The sequence below is a fragment of the Gigantopelta aegis genome, chromosome 14 (assembly GCF_016097555.1).
Source record: "Gigantopelta aegis isolate Gae_Host chromosome 14, Gae_host_genome, whole genome shotgun sequence".
Lineage (NCBI taxonomy): Eukaryota > Metazoa > Mollusca > Gastropoda > Neomphalida > Peltospiridae > Gigantopelta > Gigantopelta aegis.
In genome coordinates, this window is record NC_054712.1 from 13,419,330 (window position 1) to 13,445,287 (window position 25,958).

The 25,958-nt window shown below is 39.7% G+C and overlaps 3 protein-coding genes across 4 annotated transcripts in view; 1 reads left to right on the plus strand and 2 right to left on the minus strand.

Annotated features, from left to right (window-relative positions):
* Positions 1-810: 810 nt before the first annotated feature.
* On the minus strand, positions 811-8,675 carry LOC121388872 (aquaporin-5-like). The gene is made up of 3 exons (XM_041520397.1): positions 7,978-8,675; positions 3,910-3,990; positions 811-1,560 (listed from the first exon to the last, which is right to left on the minus strand). Exons 1-3 carry the CDS (start codon positions 8,584-8,586, stop codon positions 1,321-1,323), a joined length of 930 nt encoding a protein of 309 aa, XP_041376331.1. The 5' UTR covers positions 8,587-8,675; the 3' UTR covers positions 811-1,320.
* A 3,605-nt stretch (positions 8,676-12,280) lies between these two features.
* Positions 12,281-25,958, plus strand: part of LOC121388697 (integumentary mucin A.1-like) — a 65,269-nt gene continuing 51,591 nt past the window's right edge. The window contains exon 1 of the mRNA XM_041520158.1: positions 12,281-12,488. The gene's annotated coding sequence lies outside the window, so the exon portion shown is untranslated. The remainder of the gene's footprint in view (positions 12,489-25,958) is intronic.
* Positions 15,996-25,400, minus strand: LOC121388700 (serine protease 30-like). 2 transcript variants are annotated; one of them, XM_041520164.1, is made up of 4 exons: positions 25,191-25,400; positions 21,496-21,639; positions 17,431-17,576; positions 15,996-16,430 (listed from the first exon to the last, which is right to left on the minus strand). In XM_041520164.1, exons 2-4 carry the CDS (start codon positions 21,536-21,538, stop codon positions 16,269-16,271), a joined length of 351 nt encoding a protein of 116 aa, XP_041376098.1. In that variant the 5' UTR covers positions 21,539-21,639; positions 25,191-25,400; the 3' UTR covers positions 15,996-16,268. The 2 variants fall into 2 exon arrangements, with proteins under 2 accessions (XP_041376098.1, XP_041376097.1); XM_041520163.1 differs by lacking the exon at positions 25,191-25,400 and having other exon boundaries at positions 21,496-21,898.

The window sequence follows — 25,958 nt, forward strand, 5'->3', positions numbered from 1 at the left end:
TCAGAGGCGGATGTGGGAGGGGGGGGGGGGCAGGTGCCCGCCACCCCCCTAAATTTTGCGACTTATAATTTTATTATACGGTATAGTAATTTTTTTTTTTTTACGATCCCCTCCATACATCCCCCAAAGTTTCATTTGCATTCCGCCTCATGTCATTGCTTCCCCCCCCCCCCCCCAATGGGTTTTCTTGATCCGCCACTGCTTGTTACTGATGGAAGAATGTAGCGATTTTCCTCTGAAGAGTGCATGTCTGAATTATTATCATGTTTGACATCAACAGCCGATGTGGGGCTGGACGTAGTTCAGTGGTGAAGTGCTCACCTGATGCACGGCTGTTCTAGGATCGATCCCCGTAGATGGGCTGTTACTCGTTCAAACCAGTGCTCCACAACTGATGTAACAAAGGCCGTGGTATGTACTATCCTATCTATGGGATTCTGCACATTAAAAAAAAGCCTTGCTGCTAATTGGAAACAGTAGCGCATTGCGTGGCAGAAGCGATCCCCCTCCCCCTCCCCTCCAACTTTGAATTATCTGTGTGGTCCTTAACCATTTGTCCGGCGTTGTTACAATAGGCCTATAACTGATTAAAATGTGTAATACATCATTAAATAAAACATTCCTTCCTTCTTCCAACAGTCGATGATTAATTAATCTATGTGTTCAAGTGGTGTCGTTAAACAAAATTTTAACTGGGGATATGTACGTATATTGAAACTGGTTTTATTATTTTCAATTCCAGTCGGTCCTTCACGACTAGTATAAGCTATTCAGGGCCGTAGCTAGGATTTTTTGTTTGGGGGGGGGGGGGGGGGGAGGGGGGGGGGGGGTGGCAACTGAGTAGTTAATAAACTAAAACTCCTTAAACGGTTAAGTAGATAATTTTCTTTAAGTTTCTATATTTTCCGGATTTTTGTCTGCCTCCCTCCCCAATCCCCCCGCTAGCTACGGCCCAGTTATTACAGATTGCTAATCGGCAACTGTAGCTTTTAGTACATTGGTTTATCCGCAAGCACTCCCTGCATGACGAGTTGACACGTTTAAACTGTCAGTACATGTAGGTGGTCCGGGTATGCATCTTTTCAACACATCCAAGGCTCACTGGACCTTCAGCTCCACGAAGCGCTCTCTGCTTTCATTGTCGAGCGTAGGGCTCGTTCTTGTTTGACAAAACACTGGACCACGTGTTGACAGTTTACACATTTTAGTGACTGAGAAAACACTGAAGCGAGACGTCAAAACATCTTTTCCGTTATTATAGCTGCTTCCTTCTGGGTTTTTTTTAGATTTTATTGAATGATTCATCCTGTGGGTTCCTGTTTAACATTCACAGTCTTCAGATCTGTCGGTTCTGTCGCTGGCACGAAGTCTCTGCGGCTCACGAACGACGGGGTTGGTGTTGTGTCGAGCGACCAGTTCTGTGTCGTTGACGCTGTGGTTGTTGTAGTTGGTGGACGTGATGCACGACTTCGTCTTGGTTATGGACGCATTCACAGCGAACAGGTTGTCGTACAGGACACCAGCTACCACAGCCCCCAATATTGGGCCAAGCCAGAACACCTGAAAATATCTGGAAAATAAACATCAGGGGAAAAAACTAAACACACAGGGACAAGAACAACAATCACAACACATACGCACACACAGATATACATACACACGCACACACACTGGTGTAGCCAGGAGTTTATATTGAGGGAGGGCAACCCATATTGAGAGGAGGGGGGGGGGGGGGGCGGTGCGCAAACCACACTATGTATGTATGTATGTATGTATGGGGTGGAGGGATGGGTGAGGCGGCCCGGCATTATTCCTGGTTTAGATGGAGTTGTTACAGTAACTGCGGTAAATTTGAAAGAAAAAAAAAGTTGTCTCACAACGAGTTGTTTTAAAATGTATCTAACGAGCGAAAGCGAGTTTGATACGTTAATGATATCTAACGGACCATTCCTAGCTATGACTCCGCTGCGAGTAGACGTCGCCGAAGTTGCTCTGCAATTACCCCCCCCCCCCCCCCCCCCCCAAACCTGGGGGGACTTATGCAATTCTATGGAATGTTGCTAGAGTATCGCGTCACGTACACCGGGCCACGAGCAACCGTGACTTTGGTGTACGGTGACGCGGTCTCGCAGACAAGAGGAGGAAGGAGGAAGACGAAACGGGCGCCAGGGGCGGTATAGGGGGAGCAAAGCTGGCGGCTCAACCGCCAGTGGCGGTCCCTTCTGCGTCGCCGCCCCCGCCGACCACTCAGAAGAGGACGACAGAGCCGAAGGCCCAGGAGTCCCCGGAAACGACCTACTCGGTCCTGGATACAGCGATGTACCAGAGGAAGAGGTGGGAGCCACCGACTTCTACTCCGAGGATTGCGTCTCCGGCGCGGCGGTCAACTTTATCGACCGCCCCCGTTGAGTCGCCTGTTGTTGCTGCTGCAGGCAAAAGGAAGGCTACTTCGCCGACCCACCAGCCCGACAAGGCACCACCGCAACATCCGTCTAACCCCCCCCCCCCCCCCCCCCCCCAGCAGAACCGGCAGGAGACCGGCAGGAGACTGGCACTTAGCCGTGGATAAGATCAAGCCACAGTACCGGAAACTTCTGCAGGGGGACACTGCTGATCCGAAGAAGCTGAGAGGGAAGTTCCTCAACGTGGCATGGACCAAGCTGCCCGACGACACGCATTTTGAACTTCACAGCATTAGGTTGGAATGAGAACCAGGACTTCTTGTCACACAGTGCCGTCAGGACGTCTACAGACAGGCGATACTCATCCTGGAAATGGATAGCCACACCATACACCGGATGGTCAAGGCACTCTGCGGCGACGCTGTGTACCTGCACGTGATACGGACCCTGCTTCACAAGAAACATCTGCTCCCCAACCTGGACAAGGCTGCCCCTCTCAGCCCTTCGTAGTCACCAACCTTCCAAGGGCTTAGTCGGACTTTAAAATTTGTGGCCTCCATTCAAAATTTTATGTTTATTTTTTTGTAAACAGTCCGACGCAGTTTATTTTGGAAGCCCGTCTAAATTGCTCAAATCACCTTAAAACCTTTTCGGTCGAGCAGTCTGATTTTTTTGTTTGGACTTAAATTTGTGTAGCTCAATTTGGTTTCGGTCTTCGACCTAACTACTAAATTTGTATTCCAAATTCCGCCCACTTCAAACTTACCCCCCTCCCCTCCGGCCCGGACCATATAGATCGGACTTTAAACTTTTAGACCGTCGTTCAATATTTTATGTCGAAATCTGTCCTAAAATGCTCCAAATTATATAAATATTCGGCCGAGCAGTCAATTCTTTTTATTTTTGGCTTGTAACTTTTTTTATTATTTTTATTTATTCTATTAACTTTTTTACTAATTGCTATTTTCAAAATTCTGCCCATTTTCAACTCTACCCCCCCCCCCCCCCCCCCCCCCCCCCCCCCTCCCTCCATCCCGAGTCAGGCCACCGATCTTATTGGAGGTCGGACTCGGGATGGGCGTGTTCGAAACCATAGTGGTATATGGGGGCACGTTAAACTAGTTATCATCATCATCTAACGGACACGAATGTATATTATTCTATTTTTAACATATCCTCGAAAACCAGGTTATAAGCAAACTTCAACATCTTTTTCGACTAAAAGTTATTTACAGCCGTTGCACTTGTAGCTAACTTACGCATCACAGACCCATGATTGTCAGGTTAACTATACGTCACAGTGTAATCGATTTCCATCGTGTAGTTTTTCATTGGTTGTATGGCATTTGTGACCTGGTCATCACCTAGGAGCAGCCAGACGTATGTCTTGAAACTGTTAACACACGTACATATGTAAACAACTATGTGTTATCAAAAATAACGCATGGTGTTCTCACCAACGTGTGTAAGAAATGTCTGTATTTGTAGACGGACCCTAAATATTTACCCAGTGTTTATCCCACATTTCCATCACTATAGCTGGTCCGAGACTTCGTACTGGGTTCATGCTGGCTCCCGTGTACTGGAACTAAAAACACAGAGGCAGTATTAACCAAAATATATTAAAACAAAGTATTATTTGATTCTCTATACTAGTAGTTGTCAGGTGTCATCCACAATTCTCTCCTGGTGTGCATTCCCTCGCCCCCCCCCCCCCCCCCCCAACCAAACATGCTAATTTGACTGAAAAACCCATTAACATTATAAAAATCGTATCTCTGTGCAAATCAGAGTCAAAAGGCAAAGCTGACCGGACATTTAAACAGTTGTGATAAGGTACTCTGGAATCACTGTCCAAATAATGACATCAGGTGTTCGGGAAATATGAACATATCCTGCCTTACTGATGACAGCCGCCATGAGTAGAGCCTATATGGTTGACAAGTTCACCGTTTTCAAATTATGAAAATTGCTGGATTGTTACCTAAATTAAAAAAAAATATACTATCTGTCATATTTCTGGATTATTTTATGCACAGCTCTTAACACGGTTTTAACTATATATCAGAAATGGGGTAATCGTATTCAGTAATCGCAATCGTAATCGATTACATTGTTTGAGAATGTCATATAATCGCAATCGTAATCGATTACATTGCTAATGTAATCGTAATCAGCGATTACTTTCATAGTATAACTATTATTTGCCTTGAGAAACAGGGGATCGTAACGTCTGGATTATCAAATGAATGTTACCCAGGGATGAAGACACACATTCACATGAAGTTATTTATCGTGTTTACGTTTACTATAAAACCACTTGAATGAAAGAAATGTTTTATTTAACGAGACGCACTCAACACATTTTATTTACGGTTATATGGCGTCAGACATATGGTTAGGGACCACACAGATTTTGAGAGGTAACTTGCTGTCGCCACTACATGGGCTACTCTTTCCGATTAGCAGCAAGGGATCTTTTATTTGCGCTTCCCACAGGCAGGATAGCACAAACCATGGCCTTTGTTGAACCAGTTATGGATCACTGGTCGGTGCAAGTGGTTTACACCTACCCATTGAGCCTCACTCAGGGTTTGGAGTCGGTATCTGGATTAAAAATCCCATGCCTCGACTGGGATCCGAACCCAGTACCTATAGACCGATGGCCTAACCACGATGCCACCGAGGCTGGTCCCACTTGAATGAATAGTGTTCTAGCTAGCAATATATAAAAGGGCGCTGCACCATGCCTCAGTCTTGTGTCCTAATTCATTGCCGTAAAAAAAAAATGAATAATATATATATATATATATATATATATATATATATATATATATATATATATATATATATTTGTTTATTTAATAAAACACTTGCGTTCCTCTGAATGCATATACAGCGTTATCACGGGTCTGAATTCAACTAAGAAACGCTTGACAATATCTCGTTTTGTCACAGGTGTGAAAGTCCACCGATGGTACCGTGGCAAACTTTCTTTTCTTTTGTTATAGTGGTTACGACTGCAGACGGGCAGCCAGCCAGCCGTATCAAGCTTGATTCCATGGGTAGTCATCCTCATCCTGTCGCAGACGGAACCACAAATACCGTAACTAATTAAGCAAACACCCAGTTGAAAGTAGTCTATCACGATAAACCTTGGTTTATTTTCCTTTAAAATAGCTTAAAATATTAATACGTCTGATAAAAATTCCCGAAAGCTGATTTTAATAGATGTTCTATGAAACGCGGCGCTTCTAATGATACCAAAATAAACACACCTAGACCAAAATACTTGTAATTTCACCGATACAATTGGATCCGTATAATATGGCACAAAGCAAGCATGACTGCAAATCGATTCATTAATTATAGTCATTTTCAGAATGTCAACAATTAAATGCAATGAGCAACTTGTGCACATGTATATGTATTCAGATATCAATTTAATTATTGGATGGTTAGTCAGTTGGAGTAGGCCTATTCAGTGCATAGACGTGTATAAAACAAATTATATATCGTGAAAAATGCTTGTAAAAACTGTTGCATTTCATAGTCATAATGGATTTTAATTGTAGAATGAATATAGGAAGATTAAAGATCGCGGCGAAAGTGCGAGTGGTTAAATAATAATAATAATAATAATAAATGTGTCCACCTATCTCGATTAGGTCGTACTGGTGGAAATTAATAATACAATAATAATAATTTAAAAAAAAATGTGTCCACGTATGTTGGTCAGGTCGTACTGGTGGGAAGCGATCTCAGTACCAAGTGGTCATGTTTGCGACTCACAACTGAAATACAGGTATTACACTGCGCGCACCTACATTTATCTACTCAAGAACAGTTGCGTCTAATGAGTGATAAGAGTGCCTACGTCAGTTACCAAATCCCCAACCTAACCTCAAGGTGTCTCACATTTAAAGCCTCCAAGTAGCTGGATTACAGGAGCACGCCACAACTCCCAGCGATAACGAAACAACATTTTAATATATTTATGTTCCGTGTTCACCTCGCCAGATAGTTTTGTACATTGTTGTAAAATAATATGTTAGCAAAGAAGATTCGAAAGTGATACGTGCCACTAATTATGGTTTTATTTCTTTTAAAAAAATATATAAATTAAAACAAAATATATTTTTCCGGTTATTTTTCAGTTCGTGTAATTCCGTTGAGCGACACCCGAAACAAGTGCAGTTTCTGGGCGAAACTATGTCACGAGCTAAAAATAACTGAAATAAAAGAGAGCTGCGTTCAGCTAAACCGAGCAAACATGTGACTGGTTTTGCTGTCACCGGTCACAAATGCGCTTCACATTTTAAAATCAAATGGCCACGTCGGGAACAAATAAAATAGTTCGCGAACGTTAGCGAAACGTTTGCTGGCTGAACTTGGGACAGACTGATTTTGTCCCTCACGACACAACTTTCGGTTGGTTACAAAACACAATAGCGATTCAAGTTTCCATCGGACCAAATCAATTCATATTGCCGATAATGTTAACGTTTACTAATAAAACATATAAACAGCATATCAACAAACCCAGGCAGTATACCAATACAACGTGTGGCACCTCACATTTAATTCATTTATACCATTTAAGAGATTTAATTAATGTTTTTACAAATGTATTAGCAACCGCCATTTTTGCTAAAGCTCGCAGTTCCATTGGGGGAGGGGTACCCTGCAATAGTTTCAACCTCTTGTGTATACTACATAACAACTGTATAATAAATATAAGTGTATTTATTGCCAATGGATAATAGTATTTGCACAAATAATCAATGTCACATACTACTACCAATCACAGCCACACCTGTTTTTACTCCATAACTTTGATATGGAACTCTCTTCTTTGGTACCATGCAACCTCAAGGTACAAAGATCGCAAATACACGAAAGATGCTGTCTTGTTCAATCCCTGACCTCTTACAAGACCATAAAAAGTACAACTTACTATTAACTAGGTAAAACGTAAACGTCAGCGCAAGTACGTTATAATGGATCTTGTTATTTGTAAAAGTGAAACATAAACTAAATGACAACAGATCATAATAGCACATATTGTTTCACTTTGGCCTACGCGTTACCACTGTCTTGCACCTATAGTCCTTCCCATCCTCCTACAATTTTTTTTTTTTTTTTTAAATAAATAATTTCAATTTGGTTTGACATAAGAAGAAATGTAAAAGTGTTTTGGAAATTAAAACAAAAAAATACAAATTTTATGTGTAATTTAGAAAACAATCGGCTCAGAAATAAAGAACTTGGTTTGACATAAGAAGAAATGTAAAAGTGTTTTGGAAATTAAAAAAAATATATAAAAAAATGTATGTGTAATTTAGAAAACAATCGGCTCAGAAATAAAGAACTTATAGAAAGTTTCTTAGTATGGAAAAAGACGATTCCTGTGGGAAGGACTATAAGTACGATCATCAAACAAGGAAGGACTATCTCCACTGAGATAACAAGTTAGTCTAATACTAAAATAACCCATCCTCTTACTTTAGCTTACACGTTTCCACTATCGTGCAAAACGTAGATTTAATAATAGGGCCTACATGTACACACTTACCACCCAAGGTACCTCCATGGAAATAACGAGTCCAATACTTAAAGACCTGGATCCCTCATGGTCGACTCTTTGGCGATCATACGAGGCGAAAATAGCCAGAACTAAGACAAATGTGGCCAAAAATTCCACCCCGAATGCCTGTGATGGTGATATTTTCGAGGAAACCCTTGTCACTCCTAATGTCCCGCGGTCAGGCTCCGGTGTCAACCCAAACAGAACCCCAGCTCCGGCAGTTCCGCCCATACACTGAACCATACAGTAGAGGAACGTCTTCAACAGACTCATCTTGCGCGTGCAAAACATTGCTATGGAAACGCCTGGGTTGACCTGTGCGCCGCTGACGTGATCGAAACACCATATCACCGTGGAGACCGCGAGACCGTAGGCGATTGCTATGGATACGACGGAGGCCGTTTTGTCGTCTGTCAGCGTTATGGCGGAACCACATCCGAACAAGACCAGAATGGCGGATCCCATGAATTCAGCGATGAGTTCTCTCAGCACGTGAGATGATGACGTCATGTCGTTGGCTCGAAACAGTGCCTTGAATCTGCCGCAGAAACATTTCGCCCCACCACAGCAGGTACGCTGGTCCACAGCAGCCGACATGGTTTCTTATGTTGTGGAAAAAATACACGAAAATAACAAGGCAAGGGCAGGAATTGTGCCCCTTGCAGGACGCAAACAACCTGATCGTAAAACAGCGAAAAATAGATTTAATAACACTGCTACAGAAAACTAATAACACTGCTACAGAAAAGCACGGTATCAACTTCAAAATACAACAGGTTATTCCTTGTCACGTGGTCCAGTATATGTCAAGATTGGTTGGTCATCCACCCGTGAAAACAATAAGTTGACAAAAATTACTCTGTTCACTGTTACATGGTACAGTAGGACTTGTTTATTGTTCATTTAGATTCAGGAAAAATATTACTCACTGGTATTCATATGTCCCATAAAAACATAGAAGTGTCTGGTGTCTGGTGTGTGTGTGTGTGTGTGTGTGTGTGTGTGTGTGTGTGTGTGTGTGTATGTATGTATTTGTGTGTGTGTGTGTGTCAGTGTTACCTAAATATTTATTTTCTTTCAATAACTGAGTAAAAGTACACACATCAAACAAATAAAAATATTAAAGGATGAAACGATGGTATTTTAGCAAGGCAGTGAATGTTAATCTAATGACTGTGAATTCCAATTGGCTTTCATGTTCACATGTTTATTCAAGTTCTAATTTTAAGAAAATCTTCGTAGCTCGGACTATGCTGTATTGACTAGGTGTGTTTACAGATCTCGATCATGAATAGACCTGTTCGGGGCGGGTAGAATAACATTAACGTTTAGGTTTGCCTTAAATCGAAGTAACGAACAATGGGCGACTCGGGGTAAATAGAGCGGACGGTGTATAAAGTGCGCCACAACCCGAGAAAAAGTGAATAACATGACAAACTGATTTCCTTTCCTTTCTGGGAGTGGGATGTACTTCCAGTGGCGGATCCAGAAAATCCATTTGGGGGGGGGGGGGGGGGGGGCAATGACATGTGGCAAACGTTCCCGAAGGCATTTCTCGGATTCTCCACCGTACAAAATGAAAATTAAAACATAATTGTCGCAAAATTTCGGGGAGTGGGAGGGATGGCTTTACTGGTGAAAACAGCCCGTGGAGACGTCTGTCTGTCTTCTCTCTCTCTCTCTCTCTCTCTCTCTCTCCTCTCGAGGGTGGGGGTCTCTCTCTAGGGAGTCTCTCTCCCCTCTCCCGCTCCCTCCCTCCCTCCTGTCTGTCTCTCTCTATCCCTCCTCTTCTCTCTCTCTCCCCTCTCCCCCCCACACAATCTCTCTCTCTCTCTCTTCATGTGTGTGTTTTCATAATATATATATATATATATATATATATATATATATATATATATATAGCTATATATATATATATATAAGAAAAGTTGGGGCACATGTCCCCCTTGCCTCCCCCGCCCCCGGCTTCCTATGATAGGTAAGTATAAGAAGGCATATTATTATTCATAAAACAACAGTACTATTTATATTATTTATCAAAGTATCCTCACGGTTTTAATTACCAGTATTATTTACCAGTATCATTTTATTCGATTGTAATTAACGTTACAATTCATTCACAATACTGTCCATCTTTGTACAGAAACATTCGCGGAAAGGTAAGCAATTGCATAATTTTACTTAAAACAAACAAATTTAATAATCCATCCAGGTAGCTGACCTGGGATGCAGTGGCTTATAGCGAGGGGTGGGGTAGGGTTTGGGTAGGGAGTCCATGCCCCCCCCCCCCCCCATCAAATCGTTTTTGTTTGTTTTTACTGTAATAAAGTTCATAAAATCATACTATTATATACATATATACATAGTGTGGGTTGCTCCCCCCACCCCACCCCCATCCCCCCACACAATATAAAATTCTGGCTAAGCCAGTACTGGGATGCTACACTTCCAATTTAAAATTTAGGTTTTCATTAATAAATTATCTACGTTCCCTTGATGCAACATATATATACACACTTATTATATACATAGCTATGGAATATATAGATGTACAGAAACCAGTGGCGTAGCGGGGGGTGGGGGTGGTGGGCACAGGGTCCATGCCCCCATCAAACCTTTTTGTATTGTTTTTACTCTATTAAAGTGTGAGTTGCCCTCCCCCCCCCCCCCCCCCCCCCCCATATGGGTTGCCACCCATTCATGTTTTCTTTTCCTATTATTATTAAAAAAAAAATTTTGGACAGCCGCTTTGTCAGGTATATTTGCACAGTGGTATTATTAAATAATTATTAATTTAATGATTAAATCAAGATAGTTTTCATTCATATTTCTTTTTAAAAGTCCATGGTTAAGTAAATTTGATTTTCACACATCACTTGTTGATATAAACATGTAAACATCGTAGGTATATTCGAAAAAACAAAAACAAACATGAAATAGCATCAATATAATTAAGTTTAATTATTTTGTACTCGGATATTAAAACTGCACAACAGGCAATACAGAATGCACTGATAGTTGTGCATGTAGTCGCAGGTGGTATGAAGATACCTAGGACAGTGGGAATTTGTGCTAAATGTAGCAAACACACCTGTCCGGACATGTACACTGTTAAATGGAATGAGTTTTGTGAGAGTTGCTGTTGTATAATACGTTAGTGTACTTTCAAATAGTGCAAGTGCCTTTGTTTTCGTCTTTCTCTTTGTAACGTATGCATAATATTTAAATTTCATCCCATCTCCCACCCACTAAAAATACTGGCATCCGCTCCGATATACTCTGTCACATAAAATGACGTTCGTGGACATGGTTGTGTCAGGAATCTGATACTTTTCATTGCTATAATCTTTGAGCAAACCCCCTCCCAAAAAACAAAACAAAACAACAACACCCGCCTCCCCGAAAAACCTCCACACAAACAAAACAAAAACAACTACACAAAAAACCCACACACAAAAACCCAAAAAAACAACAACAACAAACAAAACAAAACAAACAAACAAAAACAAACAAACAAACAAACAAAAACGTTATTTAAATTTATATATTTATGATCGCTCTTTACAACAGGATACAGTCACATGTGCGGTGTGGGAGAGGGGGAGGGGTTAGCAAATAGGCCTATATCGATATAAGTTGGGGGTTTTTTCAGTATATTTTCCGGGTGCCAGTGGTGCGTGACTCGACCCCTCTATAAACTTCGCCTGCCACAGTCCAGCCCAGGCTGCCCCCTAAAATTCCTCCACGCACCTGAGACAGGCGCAGAACAGTGTAAACAATAGTGGTACGGCTCGAGGTTGCCAGACCCTCCTTTCAAATTACGGTGAAGGACATTTTCACAGATAAAAGAAATATAACACACACACACACAGACACACACGCACACAGACACACACACATACACACGCACACACACACAGACACAAACACACACACACACAGAGAGACACACACACACAACACACACACACAGACAGACCCAAGCACACACACACACACACACACACACACACACACACACACACACACACACACACAAAAGTGGTACAACCGTGCCGTATGTCTTTGAAAAGTGGTACGGTTATGGCCGTACCGTCTGCACCTCCCCTGCCTGAGATATTATAGTCTTATTCTACGTATTCCAAGTTTCCAACACACATAGTTCAATGGTGTTTCGACATTTTCCGTTAAGTTACGAAAATTGCCGGGAACGTTAATTCTTTGGTATGACGTCAACAATGCTTTGACGTTGTTTTAGTAGTGTAGTGGATCAAAATGATACTAGGTACATTCTTCTGAAAACAGTGTAACTTTAGAAATGTGTGAACAGAATCGCTGTTTGACATTTATAAATCATATTTATTTTAAATGTATACATAATAAGTGTAAACTGCGCGTGCATGGATCTAATACTACCTAATGACGACTGCTAACTACTGTACTGTTCTGTGGCAATATTCCCTGCAACTTGCAAGGGTTGACTGGATGTTTGAATAGAGGTAAGTGTTTTTTGTTTGTTTGTAGACATTGGCGGATCCCGGATTATATTTCTGTTGGGGTCCACCCACAGACACTGTTCCCTGACATGGACAGAACCCTACGGTGAAGTCAGAAGTTGTGTCCACGACAGGCGTGCTTAAACAGTTCTCTGATGGAAGCATGCCAAAAATTGCGCACATCCACACCCACAGTCACTGTTAATAATGAGTAGTGTTATGGGGAGACCGGCGGAAGTAAAAGATGGTTGAAACAAGAGATGTTACTAGGGTTGGCATGTCCCCTGTGTTCCATTTAGGAGGGGTGGTGGTGGACCCCCTTAGATCCGCCACTGTTTAGTCACAATTTTTTCAGTTGATCCACTACACTATTTAAAGCATGTCTTGCGGACCCGTAGATCATAAGCTTTGATTTAATATAATATAGTGGCGGATCCAGAAAATCCATTTAGTGGGGCCCCAGTGACATGATGCGGAATACCAAGGGCACTTTGGGGGAGGTTTGGAGGGGGATCGTACAAAAAATAAATTTGATATATAATAAAATTTTAACTGTCGCAAAATTTAGGTGTCAAATGAGTAGTGAATAATCCTCCCCTCCCCCTTTTTATTATTATTATTTTTTACTATGTGTATCTGTGTGTGTCTGCGTGTGTATGTGTGTGTGCGCGCGTTGGTGTATGTGTTTGTGTGTGCGCATGTGTGTTTTTGTGCGTATGCGCGTGTATGTCTGTGTGTGTGTGGTGTGTGTATGTGTATGTATGCGTGTGTGTATCATCTGTATGCGTGTATGTGTGTGTGCGCGAGCGCTTCAGGTGTGGTGTGTGTGTGTGGTGTGTGTGGTGTGTGTGTGTGTGTCTGTGTGTGTGGACCCTATAGAGCTCATAGCCTACTGGTAGAATACAGTGCCTGTGTGTCATACATCCAATAGCTGATACCTATATTATTACATGTATATGCATTACCACGTTGTAAACAATGTTTTACATTGGAAAGGAAAATGCAACCTAAAAGCCACCTTGTGACTTCTGTTATTAATTTAACATTCCGATAAAACAATACAAGGAAAATCTACAATATGTTAATATAATAAATTGTCAAATAATTAGGCTACTGAAATTTTTGTTTGTGACTTTTAACTATACAATACCTAGTGTTGGGAATCGGTTATCAGCATTTGTCCTGGTCACCTACATCAATAGCCTAATACTGCAGTGTAAAAGTAGAGGTTCTAGAATACGGTGGCCCGATGCCTGAGGCCAGTGATTTTTAGATTCGGGCCACTAAAAATTACTTTGTGCTATCCCGATGGCAAATGGTCAGTTTGTCTTTTAAATTCCACATCGCTACGATCATACTAGTTCACCAAGATAAACCTCGCGTGCAAGCACAACAGCGAGGTTTACTAGGCCTAGCCATTCCGCCATTAGCAGTTTCTGACAACGGTTCCGAGGAATTTTGCTCGGAACGAAATTGCGGTCAAAATAACGATTACCATCACATTTCCCCACCAAAATCGTATATTGTGATCTATTTCGAGCTCACTGAGACCAAGAAATACTTACTTTGAAACGATCTTCACTTTGAATTAAAGGAAAAAATTCCGACTTTACCCAGCGGATTCTAGCAGACAATTTCAGCTGACATGCATGGCGACGTTCTAAACACCGGACTCGTACGACTTTCAAAGACCTTTTAAGACATAAAAATGAGTCTTCGTTGTTATTTTGATTTTGTGTGTATTTGTATATAAATATACTCTTTTAAACTCTGAAATTCTTAAGTTATAGTGAATACTAATAATTAGCACATCAGTGTGTTTGAAAGGCGTATGAGTCCGGTGTTTAGAACATCGTCATGCGTGTCAGCTGAAATTGTCTGCCAGCGAAAGTGGCTGCTAGAATCCGCTCGGTAAAGTCAGACTTTTTTCCTTTAATTCAAAGTGAAGATCGTTTCAAAGTAAGTATTTCTTGGTCTCAGTGAGCTCGAAATAGATCACAATATACGATTAGGGTGGGGAAATGTGATGGTAATCGTTATATTGACCGCAATTTCGTTGTCCAGAAACTGCTAATGGCGGAATGGCTAGGCCAGGTAAACCTCGCTGTTGTGCTTGCACGCAAGGTTTATCTTGGTGAACTACGATCATACGAAAACAAAATAAACATCTAGAAGTCAATTCTTTCGATTTGCAAGTAAGAACATTTTACTAACAAATAGTTGGCCACCAGTAATCTATGACCCATCCGTGATTTTAATATACCTACTGATGTAATTTTATTCAAGTTATAAAGTGTAAACATTGAAAACACAAAAATTTATTGTTTTACCGCTATTTTCTTCCTTACACCGGAACCCAAAGATATGTTACTTTTATACTAATAGTAATACAGTGCAAGCGTAATATGTAAAACGGCAACCAGTCTTAAGGTTGCATATCACCATTTACGTTTGCAAAACTTTAATAGTGTAAAATATTTATTTTATTTCCAAAATATCATATAAATTGCAAGACTTGTCAAAAAAATATAAACAAATAAAAATTAAAACTAAGTACATGCTATCATGAAAAATTGTTTTAGCATCAGCAGGGATGGGGGGGGGGGGGGGGGGGGGGGTCGCGAATCCTCATAGCCTACGCTCCTGCGTGTAGGAAACGAACAACGGAGGACGGATAACGAGTGTGGATGAAAACAAGGGACCAAGCTGACCGCGGATTTATACATTAGACCAAGTGTGAAGAATTCGACGCCAAATAGCCATAGTTTATAATGTGTTGAGGTTAAACCATCATTCCCCTCTTTTGATCGAGAATTAAATCTAGACCCGAGTCACCCAGAATAGTTAGTATCCAAAGTCATGGTTGCAGATTAATAAATTTTTTAAAAGTATTAAAACCTTATGCAAAATTGAAAAAAGAAATCAATTTTATTTATTTACTCAAATTAAATCGTTATCTATCCATACTATCACATGAGTGATGTGTGTCCATCCAAATTAATTCAATTGAAAAACAAAAACAAAACAGAGAGAGAGAGAGAGAGAGAGAGAGAGAGAGAGAGAGAGAGAGAGAGAGAGAGAGAGAGAGAGAGAGAGAGAGAGAGAGAGAGAGAGAGAGGAAAGAAAGAAAGAAAAAAAGAAAAAGTAAACTAAGAAGTGGAGAACTACTGTCATTTTCGTAAAGAGTGAACATAATCAGTACTGGATGTCAGCCTTCGTAATACAACAGCAACACTCACCCATAGACAAGAACATTGTCTGCTCATGGTGTTTGAAATTATTATTTCTTGATTTTTTTTATTAATATATATTTTTTTAATTTTCATATCTGACACACATACAAAACGTATTTTCAACTAGTTCAACAAAATAATTATCAAATATAGAGTTTAGTAATGTAAGCTAATCAAGAAAATATAAAATCGAAGATTGGACTCATGCAAAGAAAACTAAAGTTGCTAAAAATTATTCTAAATGATTTAAATATAAAAAAGTATACACAAATAAAACCAGAACCAAAACAACACAGGGTGGAGGTAATATCTTTATTACATACCATTGTTTTACAATAAATACTGTTTATTAAAATAACGTTATTTAAAGAACACGTTAAACTATTGAAGATATTCATTACTTTATCATCAGGGCAGAATAAATGATGGGTTTTAAAACGAGCACAAGATTCATTTTGTAGTTTTAACAAACATATTTTTAAAGAACTCTGTTAATATATCTCGCTTGAAACGTTCGTGAATTTCCGTAAAAGCATCGGAAATAAACTGTTTAACTTTTCCGAACTTTGTCGATCCAGTCGTAGTAGTTAGGTAGATAGCTGTAAACTATGGGTTTATCTGGGACAGGACAAGAGCCACTCCCGAACGACGCGCAGCCAACCATGACCCATCGTTTTTCAATGACGCAAGCAAGAGGACCGCCAGAGTCACCCTGAAAATAAAATACACATAAATCTTATCTTAAGTACTACCACTTCTCTCTGAAGGGTGTATACCACCAAATCAAATCCCATATGTGGCTAAAACTCCTACCTGCAGCGTATCAATCCACACACACACACACACACACACACACACACACGTCCTTTTTTCTTTCCCCATCTGCGCCAAATTCATCATATGTCCTGTAGCCATTTGTACCCTATAGTGGGATCTTGCGTAAGTTGCTTGGGTTGTAGGTTCGAATCTCCTCTGTTGACCGACTGTGTTTTCCCCTTCCTAACTAATGCCTCACGACTGGTATGGCATAAGGCCGTGGTATGCGCTGTTCTGCTTGATCTTTTCTTGCTAATGGCAAAAGGTAGCGGGTTTCTTCTGAAGACTACGTGTCAGCATTACCAAATGTTTTAAACTAATAGTCATTGTGCACTAGAAAGAAAGAAAGAAAAGAAATGTTTTATTTAACGACGCACTCAACACATTTTACCTACGGTTATATGGCGTCAGACATATGGCCAAGGACCACACAGATTTTGAGAGGAAACCCGCTGTCGCACTCACTCAGGGTTTGGAGTCGGTATCTGGATTAAAAATCCCATGCCTCGACTGGGATCCGAACCCAGTACCTACCAGCCTGTAGACCGATGGCCTAACCACTACGCCACTGAGGCCGGTTAATGTGCACTAGAGGTAACCGTGTGATTAAATACTAGATGTCCTGAAATGCAATTTCCTACATTCTACAAGTAAGATTCATCTCCATACCTTCAGATTTACTACTACTACTATGTTTTTTTTCATTCCGCCATGCCTGTGTTTGACGATGAATGCATGGTGCAATTTGTTTTGTGCAGCATTCTGTCATGTGACGGTACTGTACGCTAAAAGCTACGGGATCGAATATCAGCCCAGACTGTCCGTTGTATTTAAAATGCTTGTATTCAGGTCTAAATGGATCCAACCATTTGTTACGTCAAGGCCCTCTTCATTACCTTGCAGGCTCCTTTCCCGTTATGTGGCCACCCGGCACATATTTTATTCTGATCAATAAAGCTGTTGTACGTTCGAGTACACTTGGCTTTGTCCACGATCGGAACTTTCACCTTTTGCAAATTGTTTGGAAGCTTGTAGATGTTGACTGCAATGAGAAACCAATATGACCGTGACAGTGATGATGGTGATGATGATACAGACATTAAGATAAATAAATAGAGGCTATTTCATGGTGTCACGGGGATCCTATAATACCCGTAACTGAATGAAACACGATTATCAAAATATCTCTCCTAACTGTATATCTATTAGATCTCTCTGTAACAGGCAGTTATACCCGCTGTGGCTCGTCTCTAGGTTTGCTCAGAGATACGATCTTATATAAAGTATATATTATTATAGCACGTTTAGTTCACTAGAAAACACAACAAAAACACAATACACTTTGGAATCTGTATTAACCTACGCTGACAAATGTACTGCCGCAGTAGTTAATTAACAACAACAAATAATAACAACCCAGAACTGATCACTTAATTAGTTAATCTCTAGGTGTCTAGTTTACACAACATGCTAATCACTTCATCGTGACACAACACCCACACGAGTGATAATTGAGAAACGCTTCCAGAACTTAATTAATAAAGGAATTACAACTCTATTCCTAACTGGTTAATTTTTAATTAACCCTTACTACTCATTCAGTAACGTGTGATAATTGAGAAACGCTTCCAGGGGAACTTAATTAATAAAGGAATTACAACTCTATTCCTAACTGGTTAATTTTTAATTAACCCTTACTACTCATTCAGTAACCTTGTAACACAGAATTAATACTGGTACCTATCACAATAAAGACAATAACCTACAGTTTACCTAGGTCCTCTAGGATGACTGGTTAAGCTTTTTATATATATAGAACAGTGAGCCTACAGTATTACTGCGTCAGATGACCGGCAGCACCGTCTAAATAATATTGGTATAATACAGTATTAAAATATTTAAAGTCACATCAGTCACATCAAGGTTATACAACAGAGCAGAAATAAAATATTTACCAGTCCAGTCGGACTAACGTTCCCCGGGGCCGTCCAATATGTTTCTCCCCGATATCTCTAAAACCCTAGCTATTTATTAAAAAAATCCCAATATCGCCTGGGGGTACAAGGCGGTCCTCCCCCTGTCAAGTGATATTCCACAGCGACCAAGACGGCATATCTTTCTCTTAGATCGCCAGACTCAATGACGCCTAGTCGCCAAAATCACGGTTGTAAAAACCGCACTCGCGGAGGTATTACGTAACTACTGGCCACATGGCCTCCACACCTGGACTGAGTGCATAACTAGGATGCACGGTCGCGCGAAGGTATTACGTAACAAGGTGCCCACCTGAGCTAAGTGCATATTGGAACTGCACACGGCCCTCTAAAACAATTAATATCGCCACAGGCGAAAAGAAATTAAGAGCATGTACCGTCACACATTTTTTTTTTTCGAATACGATTTTTTATGTCAACGAGTGATGTGTGAAAACCATATTTTTACGAATTGCGAAACAAAGAGTGAAAATATTGTTTTTACACATCACGAGTTGATATAAAAATCGTATTCAAAAAACCCAGCATAAAATGGTCGATTTATTATATACATCTTTCCTGATTTTTGACAATATCTTTCGCTTTTTGTTAATATCTTTCGCTTACCCTATCGAAAACGCGTAACGCCATTATATATTTCTTCCTATGGAACCTTTCCAGAAAATTTACTTGACCACAAACTTTTAAAAAGAAATTTGAATAAAAATTATCTTTATTTAATTATTAAATTAACATTTATTTAATAATACTGCTGTGCAAACATACGTGACAAAGCGATCCTCCACAAAAAAAAAACAAAAAAAACACCCACAAAAAACCCCCGAATCGAACGACTTTAAATTCTTATACTTAAACTCAATGACACTACATTGTGTCATCGTTATTTAGCTTCGTATTCAATTCGTTTTAGATATTTTATCGTAATTGCACTTTTCATATCCCCTTTTTATAGGTACAGTTGCTTAAATTACTTTTTTTTCTTCAAATGATCAGATGCATTGGTAATCAACAAACTTTAATACAAAGAAACTTGACAAAGGGAGATAATTCAATCATGCACTTTTGCAAAAAAGTTAATACGATTTCTAAATTTTCCGTAAAATACAGTGAAAATATAACTTTTCACCAGATATCACTTTTATGGTTTCCGTAGATCTATATATTCCATTGCTATGTATATAATAATATTAAATATATCTTGTATGATCGTCGTCTGCTCTATATTATTACTGTGGTCGAAACAAATGGATATGTCATGTTGACGAGGGTAACTGGTGGAGAGCGCACCGTATTAGAATTCAAATTACTGTAACGTGTGAATGAATGCACGACATCTTTTATGAATGGGAATTCTATAGTACGTCCCATCCTTTTATAGAAATGTGGGGTTTTTTTTGTGTAAATAATTTCGGTTTGGTTTGTCGTGAGAAGAAAAGAAAAAGAGTTTTGCAAGTAACAAGACATGACATTTTTGTGTGCAATTAAAAATAGTCGGTTTAGAAATGAATAAAACTAATATATACCATAGTAAGAAAGCGACGCTTGCAGCGTAATAGACGCCACTTTGGTTTTATGGACTGGTATAGTCTTGCTTTAATGAGATAACTCTAATTATTTTCTTGTTACTCCTGTAGTGAAATTAATCAAATAGAGTTGCCTCACAAATGATATATAAAAAATTAATCAGAGTTGCCTCACAACTGGTATATCAAAAGTCGTGGCATGCTAGCATATACTGTTCTGTGAGAAAGTACACATAAAGAATCCCTTGCTGCGTATTCGGTAGTTGCACTGATTAAATCAGGAAATTTCAACGAATTTAGCGAAGCCATACAAGACGCTAATATTTCATGAAGCCAAATTTAAAGAGACGTACCACAAACTCTTCCAAAACAACTTTTGTGCGAATGTTTTGTCGGTGGTTAACTGAACACACGACAAAGCTTACATGCTATTGATTAAATAAAAATGATGGCAAACACCAATAATTAGTTAGCATAATCATTATTGTTGGTTTGTTTTCTAAATTTAAGCCTGTAAGCTGCATAACTTTAAAATTGGTCAAAGACATTATTTCAGCGGATCCTTGTTTTTTTTTAACACTGGTGTATTTTTCACTATTAGAGCAGTGTTTGATCATTGAAATCATGCAATTCTTAGATTTTATTGTTTCTGATCATTCTAGTATTTTTAATACAACGAGAAACATTTTTTTAATTATTATTTATTTATTTTTAAACGCACGTACCTCTAAGAAGTAAAGATTACGAAGGTGAATTCTAGCCTACTTGTTAAGGGCATTTCCCCGTTTAAACATCACAGACTCATGTCTCACTCTATTGTAACTTTATCCAAGTGTTACAGATTTACAGATCAACCAAAATTAGCATCCTATTTCTCTGGGGTCTCAGTGGTACAGCGCCCGCCTTATGTGCCATCGAACGAGAAACAGCCCAATGGGCCATTGGACTTTCTCGTTCCAGCCAGTGCTTCACAACTGGTGTATCAAAGGCCGTGGTGTGTACTACCCTGTCTGTGGGATGGTGCATATAAAAGATCCCTTGCTGCTAATCGAAAAGAGTAGCCCATGGAGTGGCGACAGCGGGTTTCCTCTCTCAATATCTGTGTGGTTCTTACCCACATGTCCGACGCCATATAACCGTAAATAAAATGTGTTGAGTGCGTCGTTAAATAAAAAAAATTCCTTCCTTCCTATTTCTCTGGTTAAAACCAGGGTCTGCACGTTTAAGGTTATTCGTTTTATCACTGCTGATACGACACACTCTCTATAGTCCGTCCCACAGGAAACGCCTTTTTTTTTTTTCATACTATGGAATTTACTACAAGTTATTTATGTTTGAGCCGACTGATTTGTAAATTGGACAAATTCTTCTTACGTCAAACCAAACTGAAATTATTTAAAAAAAAGAAAAAAAGTATAAGTGATTATTTCTGGACAACGCCAACCTTGCCCTGTTGGAACTAGACCCCATTCAGAAGCCAGGCACATGGTGTCTACGAGAACATCAACAGGTCTCCTCGCCAGGCAGATAGGCCGGAGACAGTCTGTGTAGGTTACAGGCTCTTGTAATCGGATCACAGCAATGTCATCTGAAAGAAAATAATTCATAATATATAATTCTTATATGTTCCACCGCGCGTTATATACAACAATATAAGGTACGCACTCATGATGTTCATTCTACGGGTAAAATCCTAACACTAATGATCAAATTAAACAAATAATATAATCAACGCCCAGTATTTCTGCTGCAGTGGAATTATACTGCAGTCGGGATATTTTATGTCAGGAAGCTATCATTGTTTACACTTAAAATAGGACATAGATACGCAGATGGTTTATAAGTTACCGACAGTGGTAAAATTCTAGGGTGATGTGAGATGGTTTACATAAAACAGTTATTCCTTCTTTGTTAAAGGTTAGTAAAAGAAGTCATTGTATGGTTGTACATCTTTCTCGGTTGCTGTATCGGCTAATGAATGTAGGTCTATGCTTACAAAACCAATACCTTCTATATGGTCTACAAAAACCAGTGTTAAAATTAAAGTCTTTGTGAGTAGGAAGGAAGGAAGGAAATAAGTTCACGTTCAAAGCAAGCTGTTGTACATGTAGCGCACGCCTGTCTTGGGCGCAGGTTCTGGCATCGGTCAGTTCCTTTATTCAAGACAGAAGAAATGAAGCCATGAGTATGGACTTTCAACTCTTTACAAGCATGGTCCCATGTATTAAATAACTTACTGTTGTGTCCTTCCGCATCATAGTTTGGATGTATGTAGACTGTTTCAGCAATTCTGAATGCCATTTCACTTTTTTTAGTTTTCTCCAGTCAAACACGTACTTTTTCACTGTTCGGGGGATACTCTCTGAAATGTAATCCACAACATAGAGAGAACATTTTCTTTCAACTTACTTTCGTGTTTATATCCAATTAAGGTTCAAATATGCTGTTTTGGGCACACACCGCAGCTATCTTGGCTGTCTGTATTGGACACTGGGTTAGTTGTTAGTGGTTAGTTAGAGAGAAGAAGTTGTAGTGGTCTTACACCTACCAACTGAGTCGTTAAAACACGTTCTGGGTGGGAGCTGGTACCGGGCTGCGAACCCAGTACCTACCAGCCTAACGTCCGATGGTTTAACCACGACACCACAGAGTTCGGTATATAGAGAACAAACCAACACGTTGAAGTTGCTCTGTATTTAAAGTCACGTGTAACACTCCGGATTTAAACTATTAAAGTTGCTCTGTATTTAAAGCCACCCGTAACACTCCGGATTTTAACGATTAAAGTTATCTGTATTTAAAGCCACGCGTAACACTCCGGATTTTAACAATTAAAGTTACTCTGTATTTAAGGCCACGTGTAACACTCCGGATTGTAACGATTAAAGTTGCTCTGTAACACTCCGGATTTTAACAATTAAAGTTGCTCTGTAACACTCCGGATTTTAACAATTAAAGTTGCTCTGTAACACTCCGGATTTTAACGATTAAAGTTGCTTTGTATTTAAAGCCACGTGTAACACTCCGGATTTTAACGATTAAAGTTGCTTTGTATTTAAAGCCACGCGTAACACTCCGGATTTTCACGAATAAAGTTGCTCTGTATTTAAAGCCACGTGTAACACTCCAGATTGTAACAATTAAAGTTGCTCTGTAACACTCCGGATTTTAACGATTAAAGTTGCTCTGTATTTAAGGCCACGTGTAACACTCCGGATTTTAACAATTAAAGTTACTCTGTATTTAAGGCCACGTGTAATACTCCGGATTTTAACGGTTAAAGTTACTCTGTATTTAAAGCCACGTGTAACACTCTGGATTTTAACGATTAAAATTACATAATTCTAATCGGTAAATGCTAGTACTCATTTGTTATAAATGTTTGGATTGGTCTAAATAACACGAAGAATTTTGAAGAACTTTCAGAAATGCTTAGGAAACAAAATAGATGGTTTCAGCTGTTTTCATTATTTCAAATTAATACAATGACTGTTCATATTAGTTGTTAATGTTGAATCTGTAAACGTTATTTATTGTTTAAAGTTGTTTGTACTAATTAATAAAAAACATATTTTTATGCCTGCAACAGTATTGAGCACAAGTTATCCAACTTATGAGGCCCTCTTCTAATTACAACAATTAAATTCTTCAATAATGGTGACTGCAAATTTCAATAAATAAATCAGTCAATCAATAAATAAAGTAAACGTTTGTGAGAAACGATTAAAGAACAGGAAAGGAAAAGAAAGAAGTAATCAATGGTTTAACAGTATTCGTTATTAACATTTAATCTTCTTAGATAGCCCAACTGGTAAATATATATAATATCAATATTGATATTAATAGTAATAACAAATAAACGATTCCGCACCATGCGATATAGGTTGGTGGGTTTTTGTATGGTTTTGTTCGGTCAAAAATCGTTGTGCTAAATATACATGTTAAAAGAATCTGTCTTTGCTGGTTATGAAACTGACATTCAAAGAAATAATGATGAGTGCTTTCAGAGTAATGCCCACAATTACATGAGTGATCCGTAGTAAGTTCGTCGTGCACAACGATAGGTCTGGATTTAAAGTACTACATCCATGTCTTAATCTGGTATGCAAAACATTGTCTTTTGAATTTCCGCATGAGTGGAATGAGGGCAGTTTGTAAACATCCGATGCTACTGCTTTTTTAGATGATGAAATTCGTTTCGCAATTTCGTATTTCCGCTTTCAGACTATTCCAAAGATCAGTTGTTGAATGTATAAAGAAGGAAGCAGAGGCCCAGTCCCCCTAAATTTTGCGATCCCCTCCAAACCGCCCCCAAAGTTCCATTGACATTCTGCCTCATGTCATTTCCCCCCCCCCCCCCAATGGATTTTCTGGATCCGCCACTGGGAAGGACATTTTTATTTAACGACGCGCTCAACACATTTTATTTACGATTATATGACGTCAGACATATGGTTAAGGACCACACAGATATTGAGAGAGGAAACCCGCTGTCGCCGCTTCATAGGCTACTCTTTTCGATTAGCAGCTAGAGCACATTCATTTATTAATCATCGGCTATTGGATGTCAAACATTTGGTAATTCGGACACGTAGTAATCAGAGGAAACCCGCTACATTTTTTCCTAATGCAACAAGGGATCGTTTATGTGCACTTTCCCACAGACAAGATAGTACATACCACGGCCTTTGTTACACCAGTTGTGGAGCACTGGCTGGAACGAGAAATAGCCCAATGGGTTCACCGATGGAGATCGATCCTAGACCGACCGCGCATCAAGCGAACGCTGTACCACTGGGTTACGTTCCGCCCCTTGAATGTATAAATGACATTTTTAACACACGTGTTCCAGCAACATTAATAGATAGATTGGTTTGGTTCTTCAGCCTATAGTGGACACCAAGGGACGGGAGGTAGCCAAGTAGTAAAGCGTTCGATTGATGCGCGGTCGGTGTGGGATCGATCAATATCGGCAAGCCCATCGGACTATTTCTCGTTCCAGCTAGTGCACCACGACTGATATATGAAAGGCCGTGGTATGTGCTATCCTGTCTGTGGGATGGTGCATATAAATTATCCCTTACTACTAATGGAACAAATATAGTGGGTTTCCTTTCTAAGACTATTAGTCAAAATTACCAAATGTTTGACATTCAATATCCGATGATTAATAAACCAATGTGCTCGTTAAACAAAACAAACGTTAAACTTTATAGTGCACAACAGAGTCCATGTCCTGTGATTGATCCCGCAGACGTTCGCTCTATGCCACTACAAATGTGACTTTCCATGGACTGTGATCGATCCCTCAGACGTTCGCTCTATGCCAGTAAAAATGGAACAGTCCACTTACGAGAAGCAGTGCGCGGCAGTGACGACGTGCCGATTGTCAATGAGACTTCCGGTGCACGCCTGGAAACGAGTAATGGACGTAAAATATCGGATATAGGCCATCCACGGAAACACGCAGTCCTGTACATCAGTGCCTCCTTGGATTCGAGCCATCAGATTCACTATGTAGCCTTCCGGGTCTTTGATCTTCGAAATGATCCCACAGTTTGCTGAATAAGAAGGAATTTAAAACAGAAACAGTGAGTACAAATGGTGCATACAAAAGATCCCTTGCTGCTAATGGGAAAATATAGTGGCTTTTCTCTCAAAGACTATAATATATCAAAATTACCAAATGTTTGACATTCAGTAACCGATGATTAATAAATCAATATGCTCTAGTGGTGTCGTTAAACAATAAACCCTCTAATCTTTCACTCTAACCCCTCAGTCTCTTTCTCTTGTTTTTTCTTTTCACTATATACGCTTTTGTTGGAAAATAGTTCTGTAAAACTATTAAGTAGACTTTCCCATCTAAAATCACAGAACTGACCAATTACGTAGTCCCAAAGAAAC

What these genes read in the sequence shown, in the direction of transcription:
- LOC121388700 (XM_041520163.1), bottom strand. Translation starts at nt 21,658, where the DNA reads ATGAATTATTTTCTTTCAGATGACATTGCTGTGATCCGATTACAAGAG. An exon ending in TCTAGTTCCAACAGGGCAAG is followed by an intron (nt 17,577 to 21,495) that starts GTTGGCGTTGTC and finishes TTCTCATTGCAG; the next exon opens with TCAACATCTACAAGCTTCCA. An exon ending in ACGGGAAAGGAGCCTGCAAG is followed by an intron (nt 16,431 to 17,430) that starts GTAATGAAGAGG and finishes TTTTATTTTCAG; the next exon opens with GGTGACTCTGGCGGTCCTCT.
- LOC121388872 (XM_041520397.1), bottom strand. Translation starts at nt 8,586, where the DNA reads ATGTCGGCTGCTGTGGACCAGCGTACCTGCTGTGGTGGGGCGAAATGT. An exon ending in CCATGGAGGTACCTTGGGTG is followed by an intron (nt 3,991 to 7,977) that starts GTAAGTGTGTAC and finishes CTGTGTTTTTAG; the next exon opens with TTCCAGTACACGGGAGCCAG. An exon ending in AAATGTGGGATAAACACTGG is followed by an intron (nt 1,561 to 3,909) that starts GTAAATATTTAG and finishes AGATATTTTCAG; the next exon opens with GTGTTCTGGCTTGGCCCAAT.